At 50.1% G+C, this 22,803-nt stretch overlaps 4 protein-coding genes; 3 read left to right on the top strand and 1 right to left on the bottom strand.

Annotated features, from left to right (window-relative positions):
* The first annotated feature begins 1,340 nt into the window (after positions 1-1,340).
* On the top strand, positions 1,341-4,791 carry GSTUM_00009120001 (uncharacterized protein). XM_002840505.2 has 4 exons: positions 1,341-2,952; positions 3,103-3,937; positions 4,002-4,431; positions 4,501-4,791. The coding sequence occupies exons 1-4, from the start codon at positions 1,728-1,730 to the stop codon at positions 4,537-4,539; spliced, it is 2,529 nt and encodes an 842-aa protein (XP_002840551.1). The 5' UTR covers positions 1,341-1,727; the 3' UTR covers positions 4,540-4,791.
* A 66-nt stretch (positions 4,792-4,857) lies between these two features.
* Positions 4,858-6,956, bottom strand: GSTUM_00009119001 (uncharacterized protein). XM_002840504.2 has 3 exons: positions 6,293-6,956; positions 6,130-6,226; positions 4,858-6,069 (listed from the first exon to the last, which is right to left on the bottom strand). The coding sequence occupies exons 1-3, from the start codon at positions 6,805-6,807 to the stop codon at positions 4,912-4,914; spliced, it is 1,770 nt and encodes a 589-aa protein (XP_002840550.1). The 5' UTR covers positions 6,808-6,956; the 3' UTR covers positions 4,858-4,911.
* A 2,878-nt stretch (positions 6,957-9,834) lies between these two features.
* On the top strand, positions 9,835-12,094 carry GSTUM_00009118001 (uncharacterized protein). XM_002840503.2 has 6 exons: positions 9,835-10,131; positions 10,225-10,443; positions 10,523-10,998; positions 11,059-11,314; positions 11,365-11,494; positions 11,591-12,094. Exons 2-6 carry the CDS (start codon positions 10,254-10,256, stop codon positions 11,979-11,981), a joined length of 1,443 nt encoding a protein of 480 aa, XP_002840549.1. The 5' UTR covers positions 9,835-10,131; positions 10,225-10,253; the 3' UTR covers positions 11,982-12,094.
* Positions 12,095-20,635: 8,541 nt separating this feature from the next.
* GSTUM_00009114001 (uncharacterized protein) lies at positions 20,636-22,503 on the top strand (the record flags this gene model as incomplete). The annotated part of the gene is made up of 3 exons (XM_002840502.1): positions 20,636-20,901; positions 21,024-21,168; positions 21,223-22,503. The coding sequence occupies 3 exons, from the start codon at positions 20,636-20,638 to the stop codon at positions 22,501-22,503; spliced, it is 1,692 nt and encodes a 563-aa protein (XP_002840548.1).
* Positions 22,504-22,803: the final 300 nt, after the last annotated feature.

Here is a 22,803-nt window from a genome sequence, read left to right as displayed (position 1 = left end):
GTTCTTTCTAGAGTGCCAACTATGGAAGCGAAGAGCCTGGCGCCAAAGAGGGATCCTAGTAGTTATCATACCCGAGTAGAGAAGTTTCTGCCCTTGCTAAAACAGAGAGTCCTTTCCCGAGGTATCGCTCAGAAACCTTGATGCCGGCGCTTGGCTTTCCGGGTGTGACATCCATCATACTTCGCGCGGCCGAGTTAGGAGGTAGTAGTAAAGATCGTCGGGCCAATAGGAATTAGTTATGATAACTTATGAGGTATGGATGAAGAACTGAATCTGCAAGTAGTAGACTATGCTTTGGAACCAGTGCATCCGAGGTTTTCACAATGTTTCTCCGCCACTGAATCCATGAGGCAGCTGTTCTGGAATGTGTCAGTGGCATGTTAATTTAAGGGAGAGGCGGGGGGGGGGGGTAGGAGTCGTTGTGGTCATACCGGTACGGTACTGGATTTGGTTGAGAAAGCGATTTTACTTCCTTCGATCACGGGTTCCGTGTCACATAAAGTGACTAAGCAAAGGTCTTGGTGATAGCCTCAGTCCGCAACACCGACGTGTGATAGACAGTAATCTACTCGGGTAGACTATATCATAGATGAGCAGAGACAACGCAGTTACGAATCTAGCGCACAATGCCTTCCAAACCAAGGAAAACGTAGAGAAATCATGGTGATACTGTAAAAGGTATATTGACTTCCCTTTTCTGAATCCTCCAGCAAATTTCAACTGCATGGTATTTACTTAAACCGTGCATTAAGCGCTATCACTCCTACTGGCCCGGGAGGTTAAAGGGCTCATCGCTGAGGTGCTTCGAGTTCCTCAGGTGTGGGATGCCATGCCTCCAAATGTACCCCGAAACACCACTGTGGAAGTCAATATCCCATACTCGAGTACATGAGGGTGCAGGCGGTAATGCAAAAAAGGCGGCACACTTGGTACTGGTACTACGAGTGGTGGGGAGGAGGATAGAGGTGCACAGTACATCTCTGCTCTTTCTAATCCTATCAGGGCTTTTAAATTTTAAATTTGAATCTTTAATTAAAAATTTTCAAAAACCCAAACGCCAACTGTTACCGGTAGATGAACCGCAGTGGGGCATAAATTTACTCGAGTACTGGTATGCTGCGATAAGCTATATCACAATGTCATGATCACTAAGACCCTCGCTTAGTCACTTTACTCCGAGGCCGGAGGGGGTTGTTGGGTTCGTGCTGTGTGAACTATGAGGTCGCCGCCGTCTGTGTGCATAATTGTGGTCTAAGCTGTGATAGATATGGTAAGTGAAAGGTCTTGCCCACCCCAGCACGGTCCACATTCGCCTGGATGGTAGATCTTGCGAGCCATACCATCCCCACGCTTTGTGATCGCTGTTTTCTTCCTGTGCGTGTGTGGTCGTGTGTGAGGAGTGCTGTGGGTGTGCGTGTGTGGGGGAGTGCAGATAAAAAGAACCCGGACAAAGGAGGAAGGAAGATTAACCCCAAGTCCTGCTTATACCATACCCATACCTCCACGGCTAGCACTCTTTCCAACTTCCTTACCCCTTCTTACAACTCTCTCCTTGTGAGACACCTCGCTCTCTCTCACTCTCTCACTCATTTGCTCATTCACCTAACTACCCCCTCGCTTCCCCCCTCCTCGTCCTCATCTTCTCCATTCTCCTAGCTTACGCAGGCAAGCCAACAAAGCTTCGAAAAGAGGGAAAATTACAGTAATAAACAATAAGAACTGCGAAAATGTTCACACAGTTTCGACTCCCGCCAGCGGAAGATCATCGTCCTGAGGATGGCGCGAACGCGAACTCCCGCACAACCCACCATTCCACTACAACTATCACCACCCGCACCGAGACTACTTCCTCAGTAAATCGGCCGAGAGGGTCCCGCGGCGTGAGGAGGCCACTGAGCTGCGCTACGTGCATCAAGAAGAAGACAAAGTGTGATCGGAAACTACCATGCGGAACATGCGTGAATAGGGGGGATGCTCTTCTCTGCTCCTTTGGCCCCCAGGGGACTGCTCTCCGTCAAGCTAAGGAATGTGCAGAATTACGCCAGAGACTACGGAAACTCGAGAGCATGGTCCAGGAAATCCGCGCCTCAGAGAAGGCTACGAAGGCCGGTTCACCGCCGAATGGCGGCGGTGGTGGTGTTGGGAATAGCGACCTCTCGTCATTTATGCCCCCGCCACTGTCGCCGGCTACTAGTGCGTCGAGCACCCTGTCGCCTCCCGGGCATCACGACGAGGACGACAGGGATAGCAAGAATGGCCGCCCGAACGCCTCGCTGGAATATGACACCAATGGGGGAGCTTCCTACGTTGACCAGTCGAGATGGGATTGTGTGTTGTTGGAAATGGGCGACTTGAAGGCTTCCATACGGAATATTAGCGAGGGGGAAGTCGACGGGGAGGAGGCATCGGCCCCGAACGACGGGAACAAGCCACAACAACAAACGCAGCTGCAACAGCAGCCCCAAGTAGAGAAGCAGACACCCGCGTCGTATTCCTTATTCACGGCGCCGACAAACACAGATGCTGGGGAATTCATTCTTATGCTTCCACCGAAGCCGCTGATTGACTATCTCGTTTCCCGCTATGTCGAGGTTTTCGCGTCCCTGTTTCATGTCCTCCATGAGCCGTCGTTCATGGAGGATTATCGGGCATTCTGGGAGTCGCCAAAGGATGTTTCACTCTCATGGCTTGCACTTTTGTTTGTTGTTCTCGGGGTGGGTGTCATGTCACTGGACGATAACGACGCGGTCCTTAAGGAGCATCTGCATATGTCGACAGGCAGGGGTTTGGATTTGAGTAGTTATGTCAAACGATATTGCGATTTAGCGATGAGATGCCTTGTTGCAGATCGGTTCATGGAGAGCTATCGCCTCAGCACTATCCAATGTTTGATTTTACTAATTTATTCAAAGAATCATTCTAACGATGGGGGCATGAGTTGGGCATTACTGGGTGGGTTTCCACCATCCCTCATTTTTTTTTTCTTTTTCGCTCTCCACTTTTAAGAAGTTTCCCGCGCCCCCCCACCACGAACAACCCTAAACCTGTGATTCCGGGCGCATAATTCTGAAATGTGATACTTATGTTGATTGGTGATCATAGGCTTGACTGCAAATATTGCGGCAGGGTTGGGATGTCATAAAGATGGGGCGAATCTTGGGCTGGATCCGGTAGAAACAGAACAAAGACGACGATGCTGGGCAGCGATCCTCATGCTTGACGCCTTTCAAGCGTCTGCCTTCGGCAGACCGAGCATGATGAGGGCCACCCAATTTGAGACGCGCCTGCCGTTGGATGTGAACGACGTCGACATCACCAGGACAGGAGTGCGGGAAGCTTCCTCACGTCCAACGCAGATGACTTATCTAAATCTGAAGTTTCGGCTTCTGAGCATCACCTCCAAGATATATGAAAAGCTGTTCGGCGCAGAAAAACCGGACTATTCGACTATCGTCGAGTTGGATCAGGAGATTCGCAATGAGCAGAAGACCTGGCCGGGCAAGTACTCGGCCGACGGCCCGGAACTGAACGGGCTGAAGGCGAACGATCAAGTGCATTGGTATATCTTACATGGTCATCTGCACCAGATGTTCTTGCTCCTCCACCGTCCATACTTTCATAAATCGTCTGCGGAGAATCATCCTGTCGCTCCGGACTCAAGAAGGCAATGTATTGAATCTGCGACATCGATTTTAGAAATATACAACATCCTTAATACGAAGCGGAAGTACCAACCTTACAGATGGTACATCAATGGCCTAGCAACCTTCCACGCGTTCCACGCCGTGATAGTGGTATCCGTAGATCTCCTGTCAATGCATGATCCAAGTCAGTCATCAACCTGGGAGGCCTTCAAACAGGTACACGACCATTTTAGCAAGAACGCACCTAGGAGCTCGATCGCTACAAAGACCTTGCCAGTCGTAAACTTCCTTCGGTAAACCCCCCATCTCACCCATCCCCAGGCAGTGAGATATGTATTAACAATAGAACCTTTTCAGCAAAAAAATAACCGGCCGCATAAAAGCTGTCACCCCCCCACCACCGCCAGTAGCACCTCTACAACCCCCTACCCAAGCAATGGACACAACCTATACACACCACCCCACCACCGCCCCACCACCGCCCCACCGCCCCCCCCAACAAAACCAAATGTACAAAGACACTTCCCTCTACCCAACTCACTCATTCGCCGGCCCCCATCACCAAAACACCTACCACCTCGAATCAATCACCGCCTCACCAACAGGTATCATTCCCGAATCAATGTACTACCAGGCTGCCGCAGCGGCAACGATAGTGAATCCGGGCTTTGTGGCAGCGGCGCAATTGGGTGATATGTACCCGCAGGATATGGAATTGGATAATTGGCTGCAGGGGAGTTATATGCATGATTTGAGCCAGTGGGTTTCGCCGGGGGCTTTTTGTTGGGTAGGTTTTCCCTTTCTTCCCTTTCTTGCCTTCTTGGGTTGGTTTTACTGATTTGAAATTGGGGGATAGGACGATCTTAATCAGCAGTGTGCGATGCCCTTGGTGTAAACCCATTCCACTCTATTCTGCTCCGTTCGTTTAGAAGAGCAATAAGAAAAGTGATATGTTTTTTCTCTTTTGGTCCCGTCCTTGTTTATCTTATTGGAAAATTATCCTTATGCCTTAAGTCGCTAGCTTGCTTGCTTTCTCATCCTACCCACCAGCTAGTTTTATTTTCATCCGTGTGTGTTTTTCCATGTTTTTATTATTATTCCCAGTTCGGGTGAAAGGAATAGGTGCTGGAGATTTTGAATTTTTTTGCCCTGTATCTGATTTGGTGCACTTTGTCGTTCATGATATCTTTTAGTCAGCGAGTTAGTAAGTAAGCTTAGGCATGACGTTTATTTGCAGTGCAAAAACATCTGAGTTGAATCACACTTCCTAACAGAAAACTCCCTCGACTACCCGCCCAACCCCCTCCAAGTCCTCCATAACTAGCCAATGCCCCACCTCCTCGAGCACAACCAACCTAGCCTGAATTCTCCCAGCGGTCTTCCTAACAACGCTGAGCGGCGCGGACTTATCCTCATCGCCCGCAATAATAACCTTCTCGCCAAAGACCCTCAATCCATCCCAAGTAATACCCTCCCCTGTGAACTGCGCGAATGCGGTGCAGCACTTGGCGTACCCCTCCACGTCGTTCCCGCGAAGTATGGACCGGCTGAGTGTTACTGCTAGGGGGTTCGCCATGCGAGTCTTTTGTGAAATAGCTGCGGAGATGATGGTTTCTGTGAGTGGGAGCATGCCTTCTGCGCGGACTTTGTCGGCGCGCCTCAGGACAGCTTCTGCGGGAGCGGGTTTGAGGGGTATGGGTACGGGGCCGAGGAGGATCAGGTTTTGGAGGGGGTGTTTAGAGGCGTAGGTTAGGGCTATGAGACAGCCGAAGGAGTGAGCTACTAGGGAGACCTTAGAGGCGGGGGGAAGGGGGAGGGAGGACATCAGATTTTCGAGGTCGTCAACGTAGGTGGGTATGCTAGTGACGGAACTTGCTACTGTGGGTGTCTGGCCAAGACCTTCCAGATCATAGAGGATTAGATTATGCTTGCATAATGCTGGCGACAATAGTGGATGGTAGAACGTCGTGTTTGCGCCGAGGCCGTGGACAAAGATAATGACATTAGAGGAGGTTTGGTCACCGTGGCGTTCAATATAGACCTGCTTTCTATTGCGGAGAGTGGTCAATTGGGTAAAGTTCTTCGGTGGAGCGGGTGACTGCTGGGGGGTTGGTGGTGGCCTTTTTCCGGGGGTGCCAATCTTGTTGGTCAGTGTTCCGAGATTGCTCACACTAACTTGCACGACGTCTCCGGGCTTTAGGTACGCTGGGGGAGTGTGGCCGATCCCGACGCCTGCTGGTGTTCCGGTCGCAATCACGTCCCCTGGCTGAACGGTTTGGCTGCTCGAGATGGTGGAGACGAGGGTGGGGATGGAGAATATTAGTTCCGAGAGGTTCGAGTCTTGACGAAGTTCATTGTTTACGCTCGTTGTTATTCGCAGGGATTGGTAGTCCGAGAGAGATGTTATTGGTACGGCAACTGGCCCCTGGCAGTTGTGAGTGATTGGTTATGTCTAGATGAGCATTTGGAAGAGGGGTCAACTCACCATGGGACAAAATGTGTCTGCAGACTTTCCAAGAAAGAATTGCTTGTGATCCCTCTGCCTTTCTCGGGCTGTTACATCATTTATGATTGTAAATCCCCTCAATCATGAACAAACATTAGCTTCGAAGACTTTCAGACGAAAACGAGCCGAGAAATATTCATACCAAACATAATCCAAAGCTTCACTTTCTGGAATCCCAAAGCCCTCCTTCCCCAGAATTACCCCAATCTCTCCTTCATAGTCCAAAGTTTCTGTCCATCCCGCGTGTGGGAATATCTCACTCCCACATGCCACAATGCTTGTGGCCCGTTTGGTGAATATGACTGGGTGTGTTGGTTGGTCAATCTTGTCGCTCGAGTCGAACCCACTAGAATTGAATTCTTTTGCGTGCTCGGCATAATTTTTTCCTACAGCTAGTACATCCCTACCTGATATCGGTGGGAGAAGAGTAACAGAGGAGAGCTTGAGGGGAGGTTCGAATCTGGAGGTTGGGGCGAATTGAGCATTCTTGCCGGCTGAGATGACTTCGTAGAGGTTTGTAAGAGGAGTTCCCGATGGATGAGAGAGAGGGGTTATTTTCTGGCTTTCAAGATCCAAATGCCCGACCCGCGTTTGTGTAGAATTGAGAGGGATGTAGGTTGCGAAGTTTGTTAGGGGGGTTGAGGCTGGGACTGTCATGATTTAATTGGCTCGGTAGGTGCGGGTGAGCGGACGGAGCAAGCCTAGAACGATACGGTAGCGTTCTTCCTCTTCTTTGATACCATCAGGACTCTTTTTTTCTCTGGAGGTTCTTCCCTTTAATAGATCTTTCTCGATCCCAAACCATCTACCATTCCTCGCACTATGTAACCACCCGCAGAACCAGCCCTAACATAATAACATTTCCGAGATCCGAATTCTCAGAAAAACTGGTACTGGGATTTATTTCTCCGTACAAATCCGCGACCATGCAACTATTACATACGCTGGGTGGAGTTTCACTGGACCCAGTTATCACTCGACCTGAAGAATTAAACGGGGAGTCCGGAATCGGGGATCACGGAATTGCTGGAAAAAGACAGGTTCACTTGGGTGATTTGCGCAGGGATTCTTTCTTGCTTCCCACACGCCAAAGATCTAACATCTAACGAGCGGGAACTGGGAGCATCATTTGCACCGTGCCCGATAGGACTTAGTCACTAGTAGACAGACTTGAGTGGGAAAGCTGTGGGCCGCTGTGGGGGCGTAAGTCAGCCACCTTCGACTCCCGTTTCCTTCTACTGGCTCAATTGAGCCCTACCTACCTACGGTAACTGCTTGCCGCATAATGACTATCCACAGCAGGCCAGGGTTGGTGTTGACGCCGTACAATAAGACATGCGGCAGGCAAAAGGGAAAGAGATACTAATCATGTCCTACGATTCAGTCTGTCGAGATAGAAAGGGGAAAAAAGAGTGGATCCGGTACCCACAATTGCAGCCACTGTACTATGTAGTGCCGATTTTTCTCAGATATTTACCGTGGTCAACGTGACGGAAGGCCTTAGCACACATGTGCGGTGCAGTGGCATCATACCTGAGCAAGGTAACCTTTCCTCAGGGGAAAAAATCGGTGGTCCGTTCCTAGGTTTGCTGTTTCGGGATAATCTTGACGGATCGAGGAGAGCACATTTCCGGTCTCCGGAACGCCTTAGGGACTTGTCCCCTTCGTGATACTGAGGTGCTGATCGGGTTTGAAGTTAGGGCGAACTTCTCCGGAGTTCGGAAACACCTAATTAGGTCCATTGTTTGTACGATAGGTAAATTTTGTTGGCTGGAGCGCCTTATCTCCTCACTGGAATTCTCGGAGGTACAGCCTCCAGTGTGCCTGGGACTGTGGTAGCATCTACAAGTGCATTTCTCCTGAGCATAGTTCGGAATGAGAGATGGATACTCCATTGGGAAGATACGGAGAAGAGCGCTGTTTTGTTGGGAGAGCCAATCAGCTTTCAGGCAATTTATTGGTGACAAATGCACTGGGAAATTTGGCCAAGAGAAAGAAATGCGCTCACCAGGCTTAGAGTCCCGAGTGAGATCCCATGACCACTTTTCTATATCACCACTAGGAATTCCCCCCCGCCTGAGCCATATAGTTCCTTTTGGCCCAGGCCACTTATTTTCCGTCCGAACTACACGTAGCTCATCCTTAACCTCATCTAAGTGTCTCTCGGTATGAACTTCCAGAACTAACAGAAGTCGTTAGCACCAGACTTAACACCCTGAATCCCAAAGATGAATGTTGAAGTCGGAGGGTGAAGATATACCTACAGCGAGCAGTTCCGACCGCCAAAGAACTTACTCATATCTGCTTCACCTGGGTGCCCTGGAGTAAATGTGGTCACACCGCAGACTATCCCGTCGATTACGATTCCTGGGTAGCGCATCATAGTCAACGTTAAAAAACCATTGAAAAAGCTGGTGACTAGAGATATTGAGCAGTCGAGCAGTCGCAAAAGCTCCCACAATTATCATAAGTCCCCAGTAAGTCACCGTGCTTAATATCTATAAAGAATCGGTACTGACAAATGCTACCCGCTTCGATGTCGATTCCAGGAACAGGTATTCTTCACTCTTATCCTTTTTAATAACCGGAGTCATTGGATTCCTACCTCGTCCTCATCATACTTCCTATCCGTTTCTTTCCCGCATCCGGTCCACCTCGATTTCGAATATCTGTTTGCTATTTTGCATCCACTGCTGGTGAGGTGTTGGCTTGGTTTGCCCCCCATAGAGCGTCGCGTTAGGTAGCGGTGAATACATCCGCACAAACACAAAGGGTTTGTATTGTAACTTATGGTACGGTGCCTCGAGTGTAGAAGTGCCTGTATACCGGTAGTAGAAGTTGAATGGAGACGACATAAGTAAACAAAACACCCTCTCTCTATCTCTATTTAACTCACAGTTCAGGTTCGGAAACTCTCCTCACCTCCCTTCCATCCCTCCCCCCAACCTGCCTTTTACAAGGAATTCTCGCTATGTCGCCTAGACTTCCCCGTCGTTTGCGAGCGGCCTGGCTCGGGAGCCTAGATGGCCTTGTGTCATTATCGGTCTCGGTATCTTTATCGAAACTCCAGAAGGCTATGATATCGCCTCTCCTAAGTTACTGGCAGCTGTTAGAAATCGCGGGGTTTCTCCCACAAAACTCCCACGGCTTTAACCTCCACCTTCTTTCTGCATGTAAACTACCCGAGTGCCATAAATTAACCTAGACGGCAATCTCCAGCGGGGTGCATGAAACCTCGCAGGGCCAGGAACCCAAGGCATGAAGATTTGTCTTTGTCGCAGCGATCGGCTAACTTATGGTGAGGGACGTCTGTGGCCGGAGCACTTTGCCAGGAAAATTTAGCTCAACTCTAATCCTCAAAGGGTTTCCAGTAATCACTACGATGAGAATCATGGCTCTAGTAGATGATAAAGTAGGTGATTCTGTACATATTGATAAAGAGAAAATAAGGATATTTCAAGTTTTCGTGGAGGTATTAGGGCTTTAGAGTATGTCTAACTATGGCTGGAGTATGGGAATGTCCCGGACGTGTTAATTGCTGTTAAATTCCTTGGCATAGTCAGGTAACAGCGATTTTTAAAGAGATTAACCTGTATTAATACTGTACTTGGCATATGAACATACTTTTACTTTGGTCCGCATGAATGTCCGAGTACAGAGGTCCCTCACCATAGACCATTTCATCGCCCCTCGTTCCACCGCACACACGCACTTCACTCCGCATAATGCGCTCTGTATGTGTTTTTATGCTTTTGTATTCCCGAATACTTTGCCCCGCTCCTTGTATGGTAATTTTTTTCCCTTTGAATGGTGGGGAGAGGGGAGATGGGGTTAGGTAAGGCGATGAAAGGGGAAATTGCTAGGGCCTTGTGAGGCTGCGTGATAGAATGAGGCATTCGGTATCAGGTAGTCTATAATATTATGGAGTGGATAGGAGTTACCTCCCCCCGGAGATTATTTTGTTGATCACAAGTTATCTTGGTGCACAGAACGCCTTCTTCCTTTCCGTCCTACTTCCTTCTCCTCTCCACCACACATCTTGTCTAATACGTCAAAGTTGAGTGAAAGTTAAAGAGGACTACTATTCAATCATCTTACCTGCCATGACCGAGAACGCAAGTGCAAGCGCAACCGCCAATGCCACCACCGTCAACGGGATGTCGGGGAATCCTCTGCAACCGAAGAACTACGAAATTGCCGGAACTCATCCAGATAGCAGAATTCTGTTTCGTGATGTTCGTATTCTGGATTCCACTGGGAGAGAGCCTTATCCTGGTGATGTTCTGATTAAAGGTTTGTTTGCTGCTCCACTCTCTTTCATTATGCCCCCGCGCTATAAAATATAAAATGTAAAATTAAAATTCCATCACAGGAGAACGTATCGTAGAGGTCGGTACAGTTTCCAACATCGAATCACTCATTCGCGACCCGACAGTTCGGGTATTCAGCGGTCGCGGGAGAACTCTGATGTCGGGATTATGTGACGCTCACACCCACCTCACCTGGAACGGGGGAGACCTCCGCGCTCTTGGTGAGCTTGGCGTCGAAGAGCACACCCTCCTTACCATGCGCTCTGCTCAATGTTTCCTTGACTCGGGATACACCATGTGCTGGGGCGCTGCCTCTGCGAAGCCGAGATTGGACGTTGTCATCAGAGACGCTATCAATGCTGGCCATATCCCTGGGCCAAGGTGTTTGGCTAATGGACAGGAACTCGCCAAGGTGGATGGTGAATTGGTTCCTGGAATTACTGCGTATGCGAATACTCCGGAGGAAATTAGGGAAGTTATTCGTGAGCATGTTAAACTGGGTGTGGATCAGATCAAGCTGAGTATCTCTGGTGAGTCGGTAGGTCTACTCTTCCTAGGTCCTTTCTAGCAGATTATAGTAGTAATGGAACGGAACTAGGTTACGGAAATCAGAGCCGCAACAGACTGTTATTTCTCTGCAGAAGACATGGAAGCTGCCGTTGATGAAGCACACAAGCATGGAAAGCGTGTCTGTACGCATGCGCGTGCGAGGGAGTCTGTTAGGTTGAGCATCTTGCATGGCGTGGACGTCATATTTCATGCTAGTTACATCGACGATGAAGGAATGGACCTTCTAGAGAAAGCTAAGGATAGGGTCGTTGTTGTACCAGCGCTGAACTGGTTGTATGCTACCCGTACGTCTAATCCCACGCATACAGGGAGATCAAACACTAACAACTAGTAGTCTACGAGGCAGCGGCATTCGGTTATCCCCAAGCAGCGGCCGAAAAAGCTGGCTACGGAACCGAACTTGAAACCGCTATCAAAGGGTTGAAAGAAATGCACCGTAGAGGCATCACCATTCTCCCTGGAGGGTAATACAATCTTCTCCCATACCTCCCGTTCCCCCCTACCGCCTACCGCCTACTCCCCCCTATCACCTCCCCCTTTTACTAACGTTCATAACCCAGGGACTATGGCTTTGCCTGGACCCCTCACGGCACATACGCCCGCGACCTCGAGCACTTTGTCAAGCTCCTGGGTTTCACGCCCATGGAAGCGATTCTCGCTGCGACAGCTGAAGGAGGCAAGCTCTTCATGCGCGAGCACGAACTCGGCAAGATCCAGCCAAGCTATTACGCAGATTGCATTCTCGTCAATGGGAATCCGCTGGAGGACATCGCCATTTTGCAGGACCACTCGAAGCTGGACGTCATTGTGATTAATGGAAGGGTGCACAAGAGCAGCCCGCTTGAGCATTATCGTCCTATACCGATTGCTGGCGAGGGTGAGGAGGAGAATCTCATTGTGCCCGAGTTCAAGTTCTTGACAATTGAGAGGCAGATGCAGGTTGATTTGTGAGGTAATGAAGTGGGTGGAGGGGGATTGGAGCTCAATGATAAGTTATCGTTATGGATCAATAACTTTTTTTGCTTCCATAGTTTGGTTGTTTAATATCATCATCCAGCCCACAATAAGCTGTTCCGAGGTGTCTAGATGTCGTAGTATGATATCTATGAGGGTTTGTGCAATTGGGGAGCCTATTTGCCATTGCTAGCGGGTTGGGTAACTCATTTTCTACTATTATACTGGTCTTCATACTCAAGTACTTCTATTAGAGGCATTCAGCCCCAGGATTGAAAACCGCTTATGCAAGCTTTTCGAGTTGAAGGACTTCGGAGTGTGTAACGCCTTTTTTACGTGCAGATCCGGCAGACCTGCACGAAACTTGGACTAGAAAAGCGCTCTTTCGACCCCTGGAGCTGAATGCTTCTATTTCCTATCTGTCTTCGAATTTGCAACGTGGGCGGGAGCACCTGTGCTTTTCCCGCGCTTGGTTGTTCGAACAGTTGGCAGCCCACATCCCAAGTAGTAAACGTCCGACAAATCATATCATATCAATTCCAATCGAAACTCCCCACCACCGCCGGCATGAGATCCGTGAAACCCCCGAACAGAGCGCAGTATTATCCCACAAACTGTGCCCCCCCCTCACGAGGACAAGCGGTTAGATACCCGGCCGTCCCGGACCTCAACCCTCCGGACATCTCACTGAAGCATAAAGATTCTGGTTGGGAGGAAGCAAGTGGTAGGAGGGAGAAACCTGATATCTAGGTTAAGTTGTGAGTGTGTAACGATATACCTAGCTAGAGTGATTGATCAGTTGGTCTATAAAGCGGTGAGTTGTGTTGGTGGGAAAGGTATCATAATATAAATCAGTTGGAGTGGCACCGGATAAGCTAGGTGTTCTGAGAGATATATTGTAGTGTGGCGGTAATGCTGACACTATGATACTAACATAAGTGACCAAAACGCAGGCAAAACGAGGACAACAGGGCGAGGACTCGTGAAAGGACCCCCCCAGGGCCTGCGTTTCCATTATGGAACACGGAGAAGATAGGGAGACAGTTGGGTAGAAACTTTAGTAGGAAACAGGATAAAGCGCAGTATGATATCATCAAGGTAGATAATCCCCGACCCTCCCACACCAAGCAAGCACTTTGCGCGGGAGGTTCGAGAACAAAGAGAGTTAATTTAATTTATGGCCCAAGAGTCAGCGAATCCAGGGCTATAATAATAAAGAATGGTAAACATCTCGGAGAAATCACGACGCGCGAACAGTCAGAGCGGGTGGTAATCGAAGCCGCACCCTTCCAAGAGCCATTGACACACTTCTGACCCTATCTCTGCGGGTTCTGGCGCGAAGGAGGAATATCCAAATACGAACTTTCAACAAGCAAGTATATCGCGGATTGGCATGGACGAGTGAGTACTTGTGAGTATCTATTGACAGGGGTTGATTAAATATGCCAAGGGGCGCGATGCAACCTATGTTCAATTCGGTTTTGTTATCCTGGCCGGAGTGTTTTTTTTTTTAGGGGTTACCAAGTCTTCATAATCCTGGCATTACGGTAGACTAACTTGTTGTGATACCTTCCCGCCAGGTTCCCCACTTTGCCCAACAGCACAACGGGACCGAGGCGGATAGGGGTGGGTGGGGGTGCCTGTGGAATTGGTTTTTTCCTTTGAGGTCCGGTGAGGCCTGGATTGAGAAGCATCTGCTGAACAAATATATACCGATATACACTTTTATGGAATGTCTCCTGGATAGTCATCGCCGCCATCACATGCTTATGTACCATACGCAATTTGGAATGTCAGCGGGGGGAGGGCAAGCCAAAACTAACAGGTTTGGATCGGAACATTGCTCCCACGAACAGATCAACGAGACGGTCCTCAAACTTCCCGACCAGGCGGGTGGGGGGGGGGATACTTGGACGAGTGAGATGTTGTGATTTCAGAGGGGCCTAGAAAGCTCTACAGTTACGGTAGTCCAGATCCAGGGATCAGGCCGGGAGGTTGTCGCCGAGTTCTACGGCAGGGGGCATCGGAAAAGCCTTGGTGCGCTAGGTAGGATGCGGCATGCAATCACGTATCCATACGCGGGAACCCGTGCAAACACTTGGTCGTGTACCGGCGAGTACAGTAACTCGAGTGTGAGGCTCTGCCACTCGAGAACGGTCTTCTGCATAGGGGGAATTGTAGAATACATTTGGGCCCTGTTTGGCGGTAAATCGGCTTTTTTTTTTGTGGTCGCGAAGGCTGCGAACTTGGGCTTCGCTGGGACTTTGGGTCCCTTTGGATGGGGGTGCGCTAGGGAAATCCATATCCACATAGCAGTTACCTTATCAACTATTACGATGAAAGTAGGAATCAATTGGGAGGCATGTAAGTTGAACTGTAACCATAAAGGTGGAATGTTAAAGTATCCCATTTGCAACAAAAAATGCCATAAAAGTCGCGGAAACGCCATTTTCTGGCGGGCAAAAACAGGCCCTTCAAATATCGCACTCTGGGGATTTTCTTCCACAAATTATCACTCGTGGATTATATTTGTAAATGTCATGGGCAAGAGGAAGCCCTCGTAGGTTCGGGGCTGGGCAGAGGTTTTTATATTTTGAGTTATGGAATTGAGGTTTGGCTGAGGGCGTGGTGCGGGTGTTAGCATACAGGTGGATTAAGGGGACGAAGGAAGGGGGGATTGGGTTCGGAATTGAATAAACAGCGGGAAATTTCCATGTTCGGACTCGTTCCCACTGCTTACATTCCATCACCGTCATTTGGCGGCCAAACTCGGGCCGGTCGTTGGACACAAAGGTGTTATAGCGACAACTGATTGCTGCTCGCCAAGCTAACCATCATCCACTTGTGGAGAAGAGAAGTAATCGGTTGTAATGGAGCTGCGCACACAATGGAGAACCTCCTACCCGAGTAGTAACCTTACCTCCATTCCCCAGCCGGTCTGCTGTTACCTATCATAGTCTAAGTCATTATATTCCTTGAGAGGGGTTGTCTGGAGGTTGAGGTTACCCGGCACACCATCCACCCCTAGGAATAGACACTAACCACGATCTATCTTCCCCTTGTCACCACCGCCGGTTCAGGTCCGCAACGCGACCCTACCTACAATCACCATCCATCACCTACCGAAAAGAATGTCTTCAACAAACCCCACGGGCGTGGCCCTCCAGGTCGAGAAAAAGGTGCCCATAGCTCAAATGACCTCAGTCGCACCCGTTGCGCCTGTTGCGCCCGTCGCACCCATCGCTCCAATCAACACAACTCCTACTATAACCGCTACCACAACAACTACCACAACCACAACCACTGCCACATCTCCACCCCTCGAAAACAGACTGAGTGGGGACGGCATGGGGGCCGACCAGGAAGAGGGGGCAAAGCTGCAATCAAGGAGGTCTTCGACTCCTCCCACCGACGACATGCAAGACACCGGCTATCAATCGTCTTCCTCTGCATCAGAGTACGAGCCACCCGACTCCCCGGAACCGATAGTTAGGGCGCCAAAGTTTGCCAAGACCAAGTCTTCTGCGGCATCGGCGTCGGCGTCCGCGCATAGATCCTCCTCCTCCTCTTCCGTCGCGCCTGCCACTGCGGGCACCACTAGCAAACCCCATACCCCGAAGCCGAGATCTCGTGCCGTCAAGTCTGGCCGTGTAGAGAAGTCTGGCTCAGCCTCTCCCGCGCCCACGACTCTCAAGTGTCCAGTTAAGGGCTGCGGCCAGACGTTCACCGGCAGGAACCCGAGGCAATCACTTTGGCACCACCTGAAGTATTACTCTACGCGCGGCCTCCCCGACAAGGAGGAGTTCGAAGCTGCACATGGAGCTGCGCACGCAGCCATGAAGGAGGAAGCGGAACCGAAGGGAACCCCCATCGAGCGCAATCGTCTGTCTTCCTCTGACTATCGCAAGAAGAACCCCGAGAAGGCGAAGACTTCCGCTCGTCTTGCGAATTTCTCGGCTAGGGCGCGCAAGAAGGGGATGACCAACGAGAAGGAGATCCAAGAGAAGGTGATGCAGTGGGAGAAGGAATGGCAGGAGAAGCAGGCCAAGGAGGCATCGGAGTATTTCTCCAGCATCCTCTTGTCTGCGTTTGAATAATTGAGGCGAGCAAACAACAAACAAATGACAAAAATTAAGAAAAAAAATTGAAAAACCAAGCTGGAGAGGATAACCTCATCCATTCTTCCCGATATATCATTACCACCGTACGCCATCCGATAAACGAAGTTCCACCAAAAACACTTCCCTCGAACAGAGCATGGACTAATGAGAAAAAATCCCACACTTTCGGAGGCTAGCTCTCCACCACCCATGACCCGGATAAGGAACAGTGACCCCAGTCAGTGCGGGAACGAGTATTTGTCAAATGAGAGACCTCATTTCTGAATTCTCTTTATGTTTAACTTGTCTTTTTTTTTTTTTTTTTTTTAATCCGGCCATGCTTTGTTATTCGTGTGTAATCTTCCTGTCTCCGTCCATTATGGTATCCTCTTTTCTCACGATTCAAATTTTGCTATCTTTTCTGCTCTTTTTTTCTTTTTCGCTTTGGCTTTGGCGGGTGTGATGATGAGTGTTTAGTAAGACGGGTAAGTCAGGCAACAGTATTGCTCGACCATGATGCACGAAGATCAAAGGAAAAAAGACACCAATATTCGAGATATACCCCTGTTCGAACAACCAGCCACCACCTCACTGGTCGAAGGAAAAGACACAATGTATCATAAATCACTTTCAATTTCCCTGGAGTTTTTTTTTCCCTTTCTTTCAACCTTTTCTCCCTCCCTTTTTTTCTCCTTCTCTTTTTTTATCTAGGGATGGAATTGGTATAGGTCCTACGTTACTCGGTTTTTTTTTTTCTCAAAAAAAAAAAAACAAGACAAACCTCTCACAGTTTTTCTCACCCGCAGGAAGGGTAGCGGTGGGTTTGTTAAACTTCAACTTCTATTTTGCCTACTCAATAGACCGCAACCGATGAATTAAGTCGAGTATTGTATTATACTGGCTGATCTTTTGATGTGAATGGTGGTGAGTATTCTCGGGGGGTTTTTTTTTGGGGGGGGTGTCATACGTGGGGTATGACTTGAATAGCGGGAGGGTCGTTTCTGGTCGCTGGGGCGCGGCACGGTAGAGAAGGGAAGGGAAGGGATAGTATCGGGTACGTATGATATATGGCATTGCAGACTTGACGTTTCCACATGAGTATGATATGTATCATACTACCCTGCGATCGTGAAACCTCCAGATACGCATGGGCAGGCGGGTAGGGCATTGTTGAAGAATCCGTTAGCAAGAGGCGTCACAAGTCCCACAAGATGCTCCTCGCGGATCATCACCGAGCTTCACAATACTCTGGAGAGATGCACCACCACCCCGTCCACCCGTGATCAAAGGGCTTTGCCTCGGAGTGAATGGAACAGTTAGGTTGGCAAGTGTCAGAACCAAGCGGTTGAAGCCATGGTGTGAAAACTACTTGCGAAGGCGGTGGACAAACATGTACTCTGCAAAACCTGCCGGGGAACACATTTCTGACAAACTGTGGACTTCCTATGGTATCGTTCCTGCCTGGCGTAAGCTCCTGGCATGGGTTTCTTCTAGTATCGGTACCTTAGGGTAGTGTTGGGGAGGTGGGTTTCTGGTGTGGTTGGGTTGGCGATTTATGTAGATGTATTGTACTGGATGGGGAGAGGGAGAAGTGATGAGTGGATAGTTGGAGGGGGTTGAGGGCGGGTGTGAAGTCCAGGTGAGAATTGGGCTCGAGTGAGGGATGTGTTTATGATTTCAGACTTTGCTCCCATCATGAGAACATTGTAGCGGCGCCTCTCAACTTTCGTGTGGGAAAAAAAAAGATCTATGGTACAATAACAAAGCGCCAGCCCTATATACAGCCGCGCCCGAGCACAGAAGAAAATATTCACAATAAAGCGCGCACTCCTCCAGCATCCTAACTTAACTAATATGCGTAGGAATCTTGACATGCCCCTTCTTCCGATCCGGCAACGGGAAGCCATACCTAAACCCAACCTTCCCGGTCTCCGCCTCCTTAACACACCACTTCCACCTACCGACCTCGAGCACCTTCTCCTTCCGTTTTTTCTCATCAGCCCTCTCCTTCTCCGCCTTGCGCCGACTCTTCTCCATCCGGTCCCGCTCCTCCTGGCGCGCAGCCCTCTTCGTAGTCGGCACATTCTCGAACCGCTCTTTGGCAAGTGTGACAAGGTCGGGATGCGGGACCATCACATCCGCAGCCGGCAATCCAAACTCCTTCCCAGCATCGGCCCTGGTGAATTCCCTACTCTCACTCGTCGGAACAAAGGTCTGTCTCCCGGCCAACGAATGGATCGGTAATTCCTGGATATTCTCGAACACCCCACCACCACTCCCACTCCTGCCATCAGTGACATTGGGAGCATCGATAACGGGCAACATCTGATCCAGCGCTTTGGTCAAAAAGGTACTCAACTTCCCGCCCCTCGCGACGTGCTCCTTCTCCACCTGCTTTAGTCGCACCACCGCCGCGACGCGCTCGATGCTGACGCTTAGCGCGGCGGATACTTGGCGGATGGAGTGGTTGCCGTGCTTGACGCGGGTGTAGATCTCCTCGCGGAAGGCGTCGGAGAGAACCGGTTGCGATTTGAAGTACCGGTTGAAGGGGTAGGGCTGTACGAAGGCGTCCGGATTCCGGGTCTTGTCCTTGCGCTCCCAGGTTGAGCGGTCGTAGGAGGAGATGTATTGCGGTTCACCGGTGGGCTGTTTGAAGACTCCGCCGGGGCCGGAGAGCCAGGCGAACATGGCGCCGCGAGCGCTGTTAGGGCCCTTTTGTAAGGTAGTGCCTGTGGCGAAGGTTCTTTTGGCTATTGTTGCCATTGGGGGTGGTCGGGGGGGCATTGTGGGTGTTGTGTGCTTGGAGGATAGATGTGAAAGATTTTAGTAGTGCTGGTGGTCGCGGTGGGGAGGGTAACCGAGGAGGGGTCTCTCGATATCACATGATGGCCAAATTTTGTCAAGTGATGGGAAAAGCGATTGACGACCGATGATAATGAATGATGAATGAAGAATTACCGATTTATATCTTTTATATCTATATCACACGCAGAGCGAAACTTTTCCGCAATCCCCCAAACACAACAGCACGGAGATACAATAATAAATGGAAGCGGAGAAACCAGTCTAGAGCTGAAACCTTTTCCGATCCTTCTCCATCTTGCCCTTCCACTCCCACTCAGCCCCCTCCTTAATCCCCCTCTCCACCCTCCTGAGCTTCAACGTGAACTGTGGTCCAAGCTCCTGCAACCCAACCCTGATCGGGATACTCTCATTCCCTTTGCTCCCGTTCCCGCCATCTTTGCCCCCATCCTCAAGCCCGTAGCCCACCGGCTTCTCCGTCTCGCGCCTATCTCGGAAAATATACCTGTGCCTGCGGAAGAAGATGTAATCCCGCTGATTGTGCAAAGTAACAACCTGCCGCCCGGGGATCTCGGGTTGTCTTGGAAACATGGATTGGAAAAGACTAGATGTAACCTTCCCTAGCGGCGTGAGGAAGTTGTTCAATATCAATTCGGGAACGTGGTCCGTGGGCTTCCCGTGCCCTCTGATACGCCTTGGAAGAACGTAGTTTGTAAGGCTAAAGTGAAAGGTTGGCCCCGCGGGGAGTACAACGATTGTGAGTGCATTTATGATCTTCCGGTCCTCGTTAACCACCAGTAGGTGTGTGTATGGCTCACGCGGACGGCCGGATGAGGTTGTGGTTGTTGGGTTTGAGGCGAATGCGCTGATCTCCTTAATGGAGAACTTGTGCTCGCGGCCACGGGGGATATATGTCGAGTTTGGGAATAATTGGGTGAGCTGTTCGGCGGGCTCGTGGACATGGCAGTTCCTCGAGGTGGTGATCAGGATTTTCGGAGCGGAGGTGCTAGGCGATGTCTCCAGTGTTGGGAATAACGCTGCTGTCTCTTCCTCTTCCGCTTTTTCGGCTTGCGCTTTCTCGTGCGCTGCTAGGAGTTTGGCTTCTTCGTCTTCCCCTTCGTCGTCTTCTCGGGCCTTTCGCCGTTTACTGGCCCTTTCTTCCTCTTCCGCCGATGGCTTCTCAATGCGGTTTGGGATTCCACCTTCGACTCGCTCGTCCCATACTCGCTTCCTCTCAAGAGTCGCTGGAATGTTCTTCTTCAAGCGCTCCTCGCGAAGAGTTGGGTCTCGGTCTTCGTCCTTCTTGCGTTGGAATCGCTCTTTGCGTTTTGCGGATTCGACGGCAGATTTTACTCGGGCATTGTGTACTTGTCTGTGGAGCTTATTTGGAATTGTGAAGGTTCTTGAAGAGGACTGTGAAGTCGAAGTTTTCTTGATTTTTCCCATGGCTTAATTGTTGTTAGGCGAATCGTTTCTATCTATTGAATGGAGAATCTCGTAGTTGTGAACTTGAGGATTGTTGGTTTTAATTTTTTTCTGACTGATTCAAGTGGGAGTTGATAAGCGGCTCTGCCAAGTGTGAAGTCTTGGCGTTGTGTACAACCCCACTAACTTTGCGCTCGCTTTATTATATTTTCTCTTTCCCTAGGCAGGAAAAAGTGGTATGCATACCTCTCTATTTCGAGTCTTACAAACTCTCCTCCCCGACATATAACAACGCAAGAAACAAACAATTGGCATTCATTGCCAATGATTACAGCAACGACTTGGGTGCCCCGTGGCTTTGCCGCCCAATTCCCGCAACGTTACGACATTGATGAGAAAGAGTTTGAGCGGATTGCCGACCTTGCGAGATTACATCTTGAGGATGCAAAGGAGGGTTTAGAAGAGGCGGAAGCTGCTGGTAGTGATGGACGCAAGGAGGAGGAAGAGGGGGAGAAGAATGGAGAGTCCAATGGTGCTGCGGCGGAGGCTGTCGACAAAGATGAGGATATGAAAGAGGTTGGCGATGAAAAGTATCTGCTCTGGACATATATGTTCTGGTTGTGAGGGATACTAATTTGGGGTAGGGACGATGACGATCTGAGAGAATATGATTTAGATAATTATGATGAGCCCACTGAGGCAGAAGCTGCAGACAGCGAGAGTTTGTCTCCCTCTCTCTATACACTTCTAATTGTCCACTGAAAAGCGGGTTTTCAGGCATGGGTATGTTTGGAAACATCAAAGGTTTAGCATACTACCAGCCTGGTGAACAAGACCCCTACATCACTATGGACCTAGTATGTATCCCCGCACAATTCCACGACCTAAAAGTACTAATAAACAGCCCATAGCAAGACGACGATGAAGAGCGAGAAGAGCTCCAAGTCCTGGGAACAGACAACCTCCTTCTCGTCGCTAAAACAGAAGACGACATCGCCCATCTAGAGGTCTACGTCTATGAGGATGAAGCTGACAATTTATACGTTCACCATGACATTATGCTTCCTGCGATCCCCCTCTGCTTAGAATGGCTCGACATACCCGTCGGCGGCGCTAGCGTTCTGGAGAACAAAGACGCTCGAGGAAATTATGCTGCCATCGGGACTATGGACCCAGACATCGAGATCTGGAACTTGGACCTCGTAGATTGCCTCTTCCCAAACGCCATTCTCGGAGCCAGCAGCGAGCCTTCACCCGCCTCCGTCAGCAAGAGTAAGAAGAAGAAAGGCAAGAAAAAGAAGTCTCCCAAGGTAAACGATAACTACCACATCGACGCAGTCCTCTCCCTTTCCGGTAACCGCCAGCACCGCAACCTCCTTGCCTCCGCGTCTGCCGACAAGACGGTGAAACTCTGGGACCTCTCCACAACTAAGTGCGCGAAGAGCTACAATTCCCTACACACTGACAAGATCTGCGCACTATCCTGGCACCCTAGCTCTGCAACAACCATCCTCAGCGGCAGTTACGACCGCACGATCGTCTGGTCCGACATGCGTTCCCCGGACCCCACTAGTACAAACCCGCGCTGGGGTGTGGACGCGGACGTGGAAGATGTGCGCTGGGACCCACACAATGACCACTACTTTTACGTATCCACCGAGTCTGGGAATCTCTACCTATACGACTCCCGCAACTCTCCTCCCGCGTCCACGCTAGCGCAGTCAAAGCCAGTCTGGACATTGAATGCACACGACAAATCGCTTTCCGCTTTCGACGTCAACCCTGTCATCCCCGGGTTTATCGTCACCGCGTCTGTAGACAGGTCCGTCAAGCTGTGGAATGCCCGGGCGGAGAATACGGGCGGGGGGCCGGCGATGGTGGTTTCGAGGGATTTCGATCTGGGAAAGATCTTCTCCGCTCGGTTTGCGCCGGATAAGGAGGTGGGATTTAGGCTTGCGGTTGCTGGGAGTAAGGGCATTGTGAAGGTTTGGGATACTAGCACGAATGCCGGGGTTAGGAGGGCGTTTGCTGGGAGGGTTGCTGGGGTGGTTGGGGAAGAGAGGGAGGAGAGAGTTGTCGGCGCTGTGGAAGATAGTAGTGACGGGAGTGATGAGGAGGAGGATGGTGGTGTTACGGTGGGGGGTGGGGATGGTGAGGGCCCTGATGGGTGGGAGAGTATGGAAGAGGAGTAGGGAGTGTACGATAATATTATTACTATTATTGGGGGTATCATAAAAGTTTTAGTGATTTTTACACAAGCACACGCACATTGTTGTATCACCGGCACCCAGTTATCCGATACATCGGCACGACTGAGGATTACCGAGAACCGGCGACATATATCCGGAATTCACTGTCTCCCGCATAAAGGGTACAGGAAAATAATTTGTAAGTCTGAGGGGGTGACAGTAGCATGGAGAAGAGAAGAGGTGGCGCGGTGAGGAAAAGAGAAGAGAAATGAACAGAAGCGAAGAGACTAACTAGAGGGGATG

This window comes from Tuber melanosporum (genome assembly GCF_000151645.1).
Source record: "Tuber melanosporum whole genome shotgun sequence assembly, scaffold_52, strain Mel28".
In the NCBI taxonomy this organism is placed as follows: domain Eukaryota; kingdom Fungi; phylum Ascomycota; class Pezizomycetes; order Pezizales; family Tuberaceae; genus Tuber; species Tuber melanosporum.
This window is presented reverse-complemented; position numbering and strand designations above follow the sequence as displayed.

Bases quoted from the DNA above. Each gene is read 5' to 3' on its own strand.
- GSTUM_00009120001 (XM_002840505.2), top strand. From the start codon at position 1,728: ATGTTCACACAGTTTCGACTCCCGCCAGCGGAAGATCATCGTCCTGAG. The intron at 2,953-3,102 runs GTGGGTTTCCAC...TGGTGATCATAG, and splicing joins CATGAGTTGGGCATTACTGG to GCTTGACTGCAAATATTGCG. The intron at 3,938-4,001 runs GTAAACCCCCCA...GAACCTTTTCAG, and splicing joins CCAGTCGTAAACTTCCTTCG to CAAAAAAATAACCGGCCGCA.
- GSTUM_00009118001 (XM_002840503.2), top strand. From the start codon at position 10,254: ATGACCGAGAACGCAAGTGCAAGCGCAACCGCCAATGCCACCACCGTC. The intron at 11,315-11,364 runs GTACGTCTAATC...AACAACTAGTAG, and splicing joins GAACTGGTTGTATGCTACCC to TCTACGAGGCAGCGGCATTC. The intron at 11,495-11,590 runs GTAATACAATCT...TTCATAACCCAG, and splicing joins ATCACCATTCTCCCTGGAGG to GGACTATGGCTTTGCCTGGA.
- GSTUM_00009119001 (XM_002840504.2), bottom strand. From the start codon at position 6,807: ATGACAGTCCCAGCCTCAACCCCCCTAACAAACTTCGCAACCTACATC. The intron at 6,227-6,292 runs GTATGAATATTT...TTCATGATTGAG, and splicing joins GAAGCTTTGGATTATGTTTG to GGGATTTACAATCATAAATG. The intron at 6,070-6,129 runs GTGAGTTGACCC...CACAACTGCCAG, and splicing joins CAGACACATTTTGTCCCATG to GGGCCAGTTGCCGTACCAAT.